The sequence below is a fragment of the Carassius gibelio genome, chromosome A14, assembly GCF_023724105.1.
Source record: "Carassius gibelio isolate Cgi1373 ecotype wild population from Czech Republic chromosome A14, carGib1.2-hapl.c, whole genome shotgun sequence".
Lineage (NCBI taxonomy): Eukaryota > Metazoa > Chordata > Actinopteri > Cypriniformes > Cyprinidae > Carassius > Carassius gibelio.
In genome coordinates this window covers 471,630-484,649 of record NC_068384.1, presented here as the reverse complement: position 1 = coordinate 484,649, position 13,020 = coordinate 471,630, and the positions used below count along the sequence as shown (strand labels likewise).

The window sequence follows — 13,020 nt, the reverse complement described above, 5'->3', positions numbered from 1 at the left end:
TAAACATAATAACAGCTGAAAAAATGTACTTAGTTCAGGGATATGTGTATATACAGCCATTACAATGAAACGAAATATTATATAGATTTGCCTTTTTTATTTTCATTTTAACATATAGATAAATTGAATACAGACCAAAGAAAACCTGTTAGATTCACCCCGCAGCTGAATTATATTTTATGTTTAACCACTAAAGAGACATCAGAGCCAGCGGCACACATCAGAAGGTCTAGCCGAGGTGAGGCTGCTTCTCGGCAGATAGATGATCACTAAGCTCTCGCTGATTGCATGGAGCTGACCATCTCTAAGATCGGCAAAATAGGCGCTGTCTTTATAAATAAACCACAGATTTGAGTTAAACAATTACATTCTCGCCTGAAATTCTTTTAAAATTACATTTATAATGTAATATAAATGGACACAGCGACCCCATTGGAACTCAATTGAGACAAGTGAAGCCCATTTTTAGCGTTTTTTAGCACTTCCGTTTCTGACGCGCAGACTCAAACTAAGCTTAATGACGTCAGCAACCTGTCTGACAGATGTAAATCTTCTAGTAGCTGTGCGTGCAAACTGCCATCGTTAATCTTGCAGAGACGACGATTCTTTGGCGTGAGTGAGCAGGAGTAAGTATTCTGATTCATTATTTTGTATAGTATTTTAAAATGTAATGCCTGTACGCCATTTTAAGTTAATTGCCTGCGAGCTTCTCCTCCTGTCTGTACGTTAATGCGACAGAGAGTCGAGTGGTTATGATGCAATCGTTAGCCTATTCTTTACAAAAACTGTTTCTACAGGGCCATAATGTAACATAGAAGGTAATGGAGCCCTTTATACATTTTCGTGCATTATTTAGAAATAAATAATGGACAAACGGAGTCTTTAAATGCCTCAGATGTAAAGTTATTCGCTGTCAAAGTGACGCCAAAATGAATGGGAGTCAAAGGGAATGTTAACGCAAGTGAAGTTCTGCTACAAGATGGCGGCACGCGGCCGACTTCAACTTCCGGTCAACTTCCTTGCCGCCTGGACAGTAATATTTTGAAAATGTTGATCCGAATAAATGGTGGTTGAACTCAACCAATGCTGCGTGAACTCAACCAATCAGGATGTTTAGCGCCCAAGTCCCGTCCCCGAAAGTTCCGGAACTTTGAAAAACAGGGACTTTCTGAGGGGCATTTTTTTAGGACTGTGAAAGAATCCCAGGGACCCAGGTTATACAAAACCTCACAAAATGTTTCAATACAATACAAAAAAAAAAAAAAAAAATCATTAGAAAGGAAAGCAAAACAGAGGCATTTTACTAGTGGTCTCAAATGTCTGAATTCTGACAAAATATTGAATGAAATAAGCATTTTATAAAAAAAAATAAATAAATAAATAAACAGTTGGAACAACACCAAGTAAATTTTTACATTGTATAAAAACATATTAGTATTATATATTAAGCAACCTTCTTTTTACGTATTAGTACTCTCATTAGATGTAGCTCAATAGAGTATGTGTCCAAGAAAGAGATAATGGGCCCTATTTTAGCGATCTAAACACACAGTGTAAAGCGCACAGCACAGGTGCACTCAGGGTGTGTCCAAATCCACTTTTGCTATTTTAACGAAGGTAAAACAGTCCGTGGAATGGAATGGGTTGTACCTATTCTCTTAATAAGTAATGGGTGTACTGTTCAATAAACCAATCAGAATTACATCTGCTGTTCCCTTTAAGAGTGAGATGTGCTCGCACCATGGCGGATCGCTATTTACATTGCAAAGTTTGTTGGCGGAAAAGCTGAATGCTTCTCAAGCGAAGAAACCAATCTGCTCATGCACAAAGTTAAAGTGTGCAAGCAGATCATCTACGGGACAAGCAGGAATCCACCAAAACTTCCCGAGGTGAAGAAGGCGTGGGATGAATTAGAATGTCATTCATAATTATAAGTAGTAGGGGAGAGCGGGTCGAAAGTAACGTGGGACGAAAGTAACAAAGCGATTTTCTCCGAGCCTCTTTCTGCATTTGCATTCCCAGCTATGACAGCATATTCAGCATGCAATCCTTGACGGAGCTGAGAAATATCATGTGATTTCCTCATCGTTTCCGGAAGTTAGGTCCGTAAAACTGTTTTTGAGTACAAAAAGTAAATTATTGAAGCGGTAGTTTTTTTTTTTTTATTAGTCGTGTTGTTTTTCTTGCTTCATGTGTCAAAGTAATGATCAATCTACAGGTTATTTAGTGCTTTAACACATCCTAAAGTTTACATTTTCAATTTTGTTTTAATATAAAATTAAATCGAGTTTAAATGTCAGGAGTTCCTGTCGGGACGAAAGTAACAGTTGTTACTTTTGTCCCGCTACAGTCACAAAAAGTATTTATTTTGTTCCAGTTCAAGCTATATTGTGAATTTCTGTGTCTTGCATCATTTCTTACAAATGTTTATGTCATATTATACCAAAAGAATATGTCTTAGTGAGGGTCAGAAAGACAGACAGAGGTCTGGTTTTATCCAGATGTTTTTGAGAGGGTGTTTCTGGACATAGAGGAACATCTCTCTCTGGGCAGCTGCTACATCACATTTATATTTAGCTTTTAGCCATATCTTAGCCTTTACACCTCCACCTGTGAATTTGCAGTGTTTCCAGGTGTTTTAATGCACATTTTTAGTTAATGCATAAAAACAACTGGATGGAAATTATGTTTAGAGTTTTTTTATTATGCTAATGTGATAACAATTTTATATTGTGCATTCTGTAGAATTTTTTATTATTATATAAAAATACATTGAAATGTACAATAAAAAATAGTCAGGTTTTAAGACATCTGATGAAACTTAAACTTAAATTTAAAATGAAAATATGAAAATGTAATTTAATATTTTTTTTGCAAAGATAAAGGACAAAATATGTTTGCAGTTACTTATTAACAAGGTCAAAATCAGGTATACTTAAGAAAAATAAGACTAACAGAAAAAAATCTAGCTTATATTGTTGTGTTACTTTTGACCCACCTGAGTGTTACTTTCGTCCCAAACGATGGGGTCGAAAGTAATAATGTTCAACTTATGTTCAAAGTTAAATTATACTGAAGTCTTTCTACATTTCTACAAAATACCACCTGGTATTGTTAGACCACACTTCTGAGTTACTGGCGACAGCAAAAATATATCTCTGTATACAACATTATCTTTTAAAATGAAGTTTTTCTGAAAAATGGTACTTTCGCCCCTGCTCTCCCCTAATAGGCTGAATTGCAAATAGGTAGCCTAATTCTAATGCACGCAATGACTATCCATCATTACATTTTTATATTTATGTAGCCTACACAATAATATACTTTTACACTGTAATCCTTTTGTTTTTAATATTTGGCATGTTTGTGTGATGCGCATCCCTGTGTGTAAGCCAAGTCAACCCGCACTGTGGACCCGCCCAGAGGCGCATTTTCTACCAACGCTCAAAAAAAAAAAAGGCTAGAACACACCTCTTTTTTAGACCAAATGGCTGTAAATGCATTTTCCAACAACGTGGTGCTGGACGGGAAAATGCGAATGGGCCCAAGACTGAAACTAGCAAACACACTTGTGCTGTGCCTTGAATCGCATTGCGCCGGGTGTATGATAGGGCCCAATATGTACGTATATATATGCTTAAAACTACATACAATCAGCACTCTGAATATGATTAATGTTCAAGGTTATTAAGAATTTCAGTGGATTTAGACTGTAACATAAGGCTAAAGGGTGAACAGGCATGCATTTGTTATGGAAGTATTAAGTAATCAAGGGTACATCATCCCTTGTGCATAAAAACTGCTGCATCTTACAGCCAAATCCTGAATGTGATGAGGGAGCAAAGAGTGAATAAGAAATCTGAATGTCAGAGAATGTCAGTGTGAATGTGGCTGCTAGTGTGTCTGACATTATTATGTGTTTCATCTTGCAAAACAAAAGTTAAATTATGCAGTCTCCCAGCTGATATCATTATGTATTGATTTGTATATGTACTGGTGTATATGAGCACTTACAGTATGTTTATGCGCAGGTGTGAATGAGACGTGACTGTTTAGCATGCTGCCCTGGCTTAGAAGGCAGTTTGGTAGCAGTAAAGATGATGTCTAAGGCAGGACAGGGACAATTTACTCCAATGGTGACTGACCAAGCTCTGACCAACTCCAAGGCCCTTTCTCTCCATAAGTTGCTTGAAAACCAAGATGTATATCATGATATGCATCGTGGTACCGAAGTCACTTCCACAGGCACAGTCTGTTGATGGTACTTACAGTATTATTAAATGAAATATAATGAGCTATGCTACAAATAATATAATTATCCAATATAATCCCAGTAGAGAACTCAATACATTAGCCAAAGATTAGAGATTGAAGTCTAAATGGCCTCACTTTATAACAGCGGTGGAAATTAATTTAATTTATTATTGATTGTTCCTCCCATAAAGGTCAAGTCATGCAAATATTGATCTGTTTTAAAAAGGGAAACTCCCTCAAAGGTGGTCTTAAGTCCTGCACATGCTGACTAACACCGACACTGAAGGGGATGTGAGGATGTGACATTATGAATTTATATGCACTCTGGATTTAACTGGTTTTAAAATACTGGTCTCTTCACAGTCTCTTTAACTCTTTAAACTGTAACCTCTTGAACAGATATTTAAAGGTGTTGATGCTATTGTACAAACAATGCTGAGAGAAAGGCACATGGCTTCATATGGAAAATCAAATTCTCCTTACTATATTTACAATATGTAACATGCAACTTAGAGTGCCAGTAAATTTAGAGCAGAGCTTTAAAATAACTAATGATGCTTGTATATCTTTGACATTAGCTAATAGAGCATTGAAACTTCATCACTGAAAAAAAAAAAAAAAAAGATTATGGTTTGTATGGTCAAAACAATCCTTGGTTATTCTTCAATAAAAATATCATAACAGAACCTGACATAAACATAATGACAGCAAAAATTTCTATAATCTAAATCTAAAAATCTACATTATGTTTGTGGCTCTTGAAAATAATGTGTCAGTTTGCTTGTGGGATTAGGGTTTAAAAAACACCTCCACCCCCACCCCCACGCACATGCACAAATGCAACCCCAAACTTCCTGTGATTGCACAAAATATGTTTATCTAAAAGTAGTGATCTGAATGTTTGACTGAAACCTACATGTATCATCTACCTGGATCAGTCCATACACTGATGGAATGCAATTCTTTTTTCAAAAAATGTTCTAGACTGATCCGGACAAACAGCAGTACTATTATCATTTGCTTTTATCATTATTATTATTATTATTATTATTTCTAATTACCTTTGAATTATTATTTATTTATTTATTTTACTTTTAGTTTAGTTAGTCGCCAAGGTATAATTTTTTTAAGCTTTTAAGTTTAAAAGATATTTAATATAAAATTTGTATTTTTTTATTACATCAACTTTATTTAAATTTAAAGAAAAAATAACTTTCTTACATACTAGTAGCTCTGATACAGCATTCCATTCACATTATACAAAAGCTGAAGATCTTGTATAAGATCTTAAGACTGAACTTGGCAATAAGTCACATCAACTCAACAAGACTTGCATCTAGTGTTGTCAAAAGACCCGATACTTCGGTACCAAGTCTGTACAAAAAAAATGAAAATGTCACGGTACCAGGTTTCTCGAAGTACCGGAATACCCGGTCAACCTGGTTCTTGAAGCATACAGCGCTATAATTTCCCCTTAGCAGAAAACATGGACGGAATCTCAAAATATAGTCATGAAAATTAAACTTACATTTTAATATGGAGAGCCACAGAATTTGTCAACGTTAGCATAAATTAATCAAATCAAATCTCCATATGGACCAGTATCCGTAAATGTTAAGCTGCAAAAGTTGGTTGAACTATGAATCCTGCATGTTCTGCACGTCTCTGTGTGAATGAATGAATGGCAGAGACGTGCGGTTTGTTTACTACATAGACTGAAGCGCGTGGCGCTTGTAGTAATGAGGACATAAATACATAAAGAACATCACCAGAACTGTTTCGAGTCACTTCACAAGCATTTTACCATTTCATTTGAGTAAAACCAGTGTCAATTTAAAGGTATTCACAGTAACCCCGTCAAAATAAAAGTTAATTTTTACATAAAGGCATTGTGCTAAAAATATTACTATTATTTAGTAGAATGTACGTGATACTGCTACTACTGTTGAAAAATGTATAAAACTGTATTTATTTTTTTAAAGAAATAAATCACAAAATATTTCTTCAATGTTTTAATTTTAATAGCAAATCCCCTTTATTTACCAAAAAATTAAATGTGTTTAAATTTCATTAATTAAGAGACAGATTAAATTTGGGTGAAACTTGTTTACTGTTTTTCATAATTATATTACTTGTAGAAAAACTTTAAACAATTGTAAATAAGTACAAAGAATGCCATTGGTTTTATTTTTAGTGCTAACAGTGTTTTTAGTGTTTTGCTTTGGTACTGAAATTGGTATCGAGAACTGTGGATTTTCATTGGTATCGCTACTGAATACTGAAATTTTGGTACCGTGACAACACTACTTGCATCCTTGTGCTGTTGATAAAAAAAATTTAAATGCAAAAAAAAGAACCATTGTCTCATGACACTATGAATCCAAATCCAACTGATTCGTGAGGTACCTCAAAATTTAACAGCTGGTACATACAGGTTTCATTCCCATAGGTGGTAGCGGAAAAGGACCCTCTAAATAAATCAAGCAATCCTGCTATATTTAAACATCTCATCGATCTGCCATGACTCACCATCTTACACCCAATATCTTCCCCTTCTTCCAGATCCTCCCTCAGCCCACCACTTTATACATCCTAATACACTACTGATAAGCTTTAGGTTGAATCATATGTGCCCTGTGCATCCTAAGCTCTTGGATGTGTGCCAAGCTCGAAGTGTATGTGTGGAGAGAGTGCACCTGCAGTACACACAGTCCTTCATCGTGTCCGAATGTTCTCAAAAACCAAACAAATGGTCTTTGTCACACTCTCACTGCAGGTTTATAACCCCAAGACATATTATGAAATACCTACATACAAAAAAACAAACACTTCCAAAGCTTGGCAAACAGTAGAACATTTGAAAATATGACATTATTCAGCAAAAATCCTGAATGCTCATTCTCCTCAAGGCTGCCGTTTTGATTCTATACAATTGAGAATCATCCATATATTTTCTCGTAACATAAAAAATAACAAAATCCTTGCACTGACAACCCTCCAGTCCCATCTGCTACTAAAAGCAACACAACTCGACAAACCGCAATCACACACACAGTCACAGTGAGCAGGCAGCACAGAATGAGTGAGGAAACGTTCATACAGGATGTGTTCTTGCATTCAAAATCAACTAGACAGGGCACCACATAAATGCAACACAACACAGAAGTTTCGAGAAGTTTCAAAGCATCTAAAAAAGCACAAACATAGGAAGACATTTTGAATAGTCGTGATGCAACCATCACCAACGTCAGTTAGCATGTGTACACAGACAAACTAAAAAAAAGTCTACAATACCTCAGCCCGACTGATAAAAAAATAATAGACGTAGAATTATAAAAAGTGCCAGTAATCACTGTTAGATACTTCAATACTCAAAATCAAATTAAACCGTATATTACAATCTGATGGACTATCTAACAGGGCTACAATACATTTCAATAGCATTATTAATGTTACATGCAAGTATTATATATATATATATATATATATACTTGCATAATTCATAATAAACAAACCATAATGTGTTATATGTAGCTTGATGTATTGAGGTGGGGTGAATCAGGTCCGGTTACCATCTGAGTGGTCTGAGTAAACATTAATGGAATGTAATGGGCACTGAAATTCCTGTGTCAGCTGTTGCTTTTACCAAAATGCTTTTTTAAACAAAAAAATTATAATAACGACAAGTATGTTTTTGCTAAGCACAGCAACATTTTCACTCAAAACATCCACTGCTCAAAACTCAAACTGGTGTGACAGCTACACATGCGCGCACACACACACACAGTTGCAAATTGTTTATAATGTTTTTATACAGTACAAATTGTATTATCTACCTCTAACCCTAACTGCCCCTCACACAACACTTTCTGTATCTTTAGATTTAAAACAACAACAACCATTTAATATGATTTTAAGCCATTTGGTAATTGGTGTACATTTTTCCTGCAGAATGAAGCTGTTTTTCTGTTGCACTGATACACACACATACACACACATGGTACACACTCTCCCCATTTAGTCCTCGGACAATGATTTTTCCAGATAATGTACCTCACTGCATTAAAATCTGCTGCAAGCATTACAGAGATCCATTTACATGCATTCTGAACAAAACTTCTGCATGTTAAATGTATGTATTTTTAACATGACTATAACAGGAACAAGCTTCAAGTCCTGTCTAATGGAACTGACTAAAGAAGTTCGAAAAGTCTGCATGGCACTAAGTACACGGCGCAGATTAGGAGAAGAGAGCTGCATTATTCATAATGAGAATACATTGATTATGGCGCTCACCTTCATGAGCCATCGTGACTGTGTCTTCTTTGGTGCTGTTATTGTAGATAATGACAGCCGAGGCATTAAACGCAGCTGCGTTAAGGATCTTCTCCTTGAAGGTGCACTTCCCTCTCTGCATAATGGCCACCCAGTGTGTGGTTTTTGGAGGGACTACAAACCGGGAGTGTGGACAGCCTTGCAAATCCACCACTAAACAGAAAAAAAAGAAAGAAAGTTAGAAATCCCCAATTCCTGTCTTCATTTACATTTTGTACAGCACACAATACAAGTGACCCTAATTTGCTCATCCTGTTTTAAGTTTTATCAGCAATATAGAAATACATACTTTTTATATACGTAGAAATACAGCCTAGACTGCAATAGAGATATAGACAGACATATGCAAATACATACATTTAAAGGGGGGGGGTGAAATGCTATTTCATGCATACTGAGTTTTTTACACTGTTAAAGAGCTGGATTCCCATGCTAAACATGGACAAAGTTTCAAAAATTAAGTTGTACGTTTGAAGGAGTATTTCTGTTCCAAAAATACTCCTTCCGGTTTGTCACAAGTTTCGGAAAGTTTTTTTCGAGTATGGCTCTGTGTGACGTTAGATGGAGTGGAATTTTCTTATATGGGTCCTACGGGCACGTCTGCCGGAAGAGCGCGCGCTCCTGTATAGCGAGGCTGAGCACAGACATCACTGATCAGAGCGATTCACTGATCAGAGGGAGAGCGTCGCGGAATGTCACAAAAGAAGTGTGTTTTTGGTTGCCAGGGCAAGACAACCCTGCACAGATTACCAAAAGAGAAACAGCATTAAGGGACCAGTGGATGGAGTTTATTTTTACAGAGCATCAACGGAGTTGTGCAAGTGTTTTTGTTTGTTCCCTGCATTTCGAAGATGCTTGTTTTACAAACAAGGCCCAGTTTGACGCCGGATTTGCACATCGTTTATTTCTTAAGGATAATGCAGTCCCAACGAAAAAGGGTCACGATCGTGTGTTGGAACCGCATGCGGTGAGTAAAACTGCTTCAAATATCTCTGTGTTGTTAACTTAGCTATCGGTGTGTAAGCACATCAAGTAAACAACATGCGATGTTGTCATCAAACTGCACTTTCCACATGTAGCGTTACAGCTCGTGATTCTTTAGCTCCGCCCACACGTCATGCCTCCAGGCGCTCATGTTTTTCCGGGAAAAATCGGTACAGACTATCTTTCTCTTATGAATATAATAAAACCAAATACTTTTTGGAGTTAGGAAGGATGCAGTACTACTCTATAGGTACTCAAGATTAACAGGATATTGAGTGAAAACGAGCATTTCACCCCCCCTTTAAGTCACTTTATTTTACATTTCATTTATACATTGCAAAAAAAGTCATAAAACTGTAAACCACAATATAAAGTACAGTTCGGCAGATTTTTTTTAGAGAGACTGATACTTTTATTCAACAAAGACACATGAAATTAAAAAAATAGACATTTCTAAAGATAAGAAATAATTTATATTTAACATAGACTAAATGGTGTTCTTTTGAATTTTCTATTCATCTAAAAATCTTGAAAGAAAAAAAATAATGCATATCTCGGTTTTAATAAAAGAATATTAAGCAGCACAGCTGTTTTGAATATTAATAATTATAAGAAATGTTTCTTGAGCACCAAATCAGCATATTACATTGATTTATGAAGCATCAAGCAACACTGGAGACCACAGTAATAATTAATGAACTATTCTAAAAATCCGTCTTAAACTAAATCAACTGAATTATCAGTAGTTTTTGCTTAAACGCAGCCTCAACTGTCACTGTTGACTTGCATTTCTGATGAAACTCACACGCACCACCATGACATTTGTGGACTGAGAGCACATTACCCCTAAACTCCTTAGCAATGTAATCCCTGCTTCCCTGTTTCTTATGTGATTCCTCCACTGACACTGGAGATCATGGAGGCGCTGTGATGAGTTGGGCTGTGTAAACTAATGCCCTGTCACTTCCAAACACTGACTCATACGTCGAAGCTGCCTGGCCCACTCTCGAGGATCGGTGGAGCCCCCACAGGGAGGCAAAGCAGGTCACGATAATTGATTGTCTTTAAAAGGTAATACAACGGCTTTTGCTTGTTCCAGCATCCAACCCACTTCCCCAGCAAAGCCCACCATCCTTCCCTCAAGGCATTCTAGAAAGACCTGTGTACTAAGCGCAAAAATCCAAGAAAGGAGAATACAGAAATACATCTCTTTACCTTCAGGATCACACACACACACACACACACAAACACAATGCAAGCACTTTCACATATCTGGGCACGCTCACAGAGACACAGAGGATGAAGCAGAATCAAATATTCATCAGTTTGCAGCAGCAACACTGAGATAATGTTGGTGTTTAGGTGTGTATGTGTGTGTGTGTGTTTGCTGGGGTGGAGGAGCAACAAGACGATTCCAGAAGCAAATAATGTTGTTCCACAAGCTAATATTGTAGTCCCTCTGAGCACCATAATAATAGTATCAGCAGTAATGATTCATCCAGCTGACCTGCAGCAGCTGATACAGTTGTGTTATATATCACACCCGATATTAAAGCATAAAAACAGCCTGATGAAAAAATAAAAAAATGCTCACAGGAGGAAATGAATTCTCAATGTTATATTTCCACAAAAGAACATTTAACAATAAAATAAAAAGATAAATATAGAATTTAATTTAGACATTTCATATACTGATTTCATGCTTGCGTTTATCAAAGTGTGTTCATTAAATGAAAATGTTTAAATAATTAAAGTCGTTTAAGGTCGAGGTTGGTGTTGCAATGTTATCAGTGCTGAGAGGGCATGTTTGGGTTCGTAAGGAAAGCTGGTGAAATCTGGTCTTCTAGTTGATCTTTCGCCAAATTGCGTAAGGTTATATAATGAGCAACTCAATGACATCCCCAAAAAGCAAGAACACATGAACGGGATGGTTCAGTTCTGCATTTCAGCTTTGACATGGAAATATTCAAATTTTGAATGTGAGTGTCCTAAGCATGAGAGCTTTATTAGCAACTTGTTTCCCATGGTTAGATTATATTTTATTAATTGTAGGGCTGCAACTAACGATTATTTTGATAATCGATTAATCTGTCGATTATTTTTACGATTAATCGATTAATCGGTTTATGTACTTATATTTTAGTTTTTTCCATTTTTTCCCCAAGTAAATTATTAATAAAGGGTCTTCATCATTCAGCATAGATTTTTAAGATATTTTAACCATTTTGCATTGTCATATCCTCATCAAAAATATACCTGGAGTTGTTTTATTATGTTAGTAATCCTTTGTCGAACTCTTCTGCAATCAAAACACTGACCCATACTCTAGCAAAATTCACAAGGAGATTTCAAATATTGTTTTCACCATGGCAGTCCTTAGAGCTCCTAAAGTAGTTTAACATCCCAAACAAAGCTTAAGGAATCTTTGAGAACATATTTTCACGACGTATAAGGATAAAACAGAATAAAATTGCAGTGCATTGAATTTTATTATTTACTGGGGAAAAGCTTTATAGCTTATGCTGTGAAATTGTAAACAATCCTTCGAAAAAAAGTGCCAATGGCATGAAACCTGAATGGAACTCACAATTTAAAGTAAAATCCATCAGAAGGTTGTCCAGAAAAAAAAAATTGGCACACACAAAAAACCTGCTGTGTGAAAAAGAGCAGTGAATACTTAGAAAAGAAGTGCATTTTAAATATACTCAAACATTTACCTCTCTCATTCAGTCATAATTAGGCTGCAAGTCTGAATTATGAACTGGTAAACGACAAACTGATCACATAACATGTTTGTAAAGCTTTAAATGTTAACTGTTAAAAAGCAATGTTATCAGCTGTTACGACTAAACATTTGCAAACAACCTTGTACTGGAGAATCTGCACAAATAAAATTCTTAAAGGCCGTTCACATATCGCACCTAAAAACGCGTGGAAAACGCTAGTCGCGTCGCTTTCTCCTTCTTTCCAAAGCGCTCGGGTAGAAGCGCCCCTTAGGCGTCTGCCTTTGCTAAGCAACCATGACGTGCTCTCTCCATGACGTGCCCTCTCCATGAAGCCCGGAAATTTCAGCAAAGGATAAATGGATGCGGTGTGGACGCGCCTGGAAAAACGGGCGCATCGCACCGCGTGCGTGTCGCGACCGCGTCGCTTCCATTAAGAGAGTGCATACTGCGCGCCTACATAGGAAATAACGAACTTGAGCACGCAAAAGACACGATATGTGAACGGCCCCTTAAACAGTTAAGTAGTGCAGAGTTTACAGGTTACTCTTCATTTTGAAGGCTCAAAGTAAAGTACTCCCACTTCCCGCTGAATGCTGCAGAGACGCTGTTCGGGAAGCACGTGACATAAAACGAGGCCAGCTATTGGCTATTCGCTACTTCACCTGCTGTACTGGCTGAGTAAAACCTCCGGTGGCTCATTACTGCCACACTTTGGTCACCG

General features: G+C 36.7%; 1 protein-coding gene across 2 annotated transcripts in view; it reads right to left on the bottom strand.

The window, feature by feature from the left end:
• LOC128027157 (E3 ubiquitin-protein ligase RNF130) overlaps nucleotides 1–13,020 on the bottom strand; it is a 51,474-nt gene that overhangs the window by 24,706 nt on the left and 13,748 nt on the right. For both annotated transcript variants that reach the window (XM_052614473.1, XM_052614472.1), the window contains exon 3: nucleotides 8,551–8,742. In XM_052614473.1, the coding sequence (XP_052470433.1) occupies nucleotides 8,551–8,742 (192 nt within the window). The remainder of the gene's footprint in view (nucleotides 1–8,550; nucleotides 8,743–13,020) is intronic.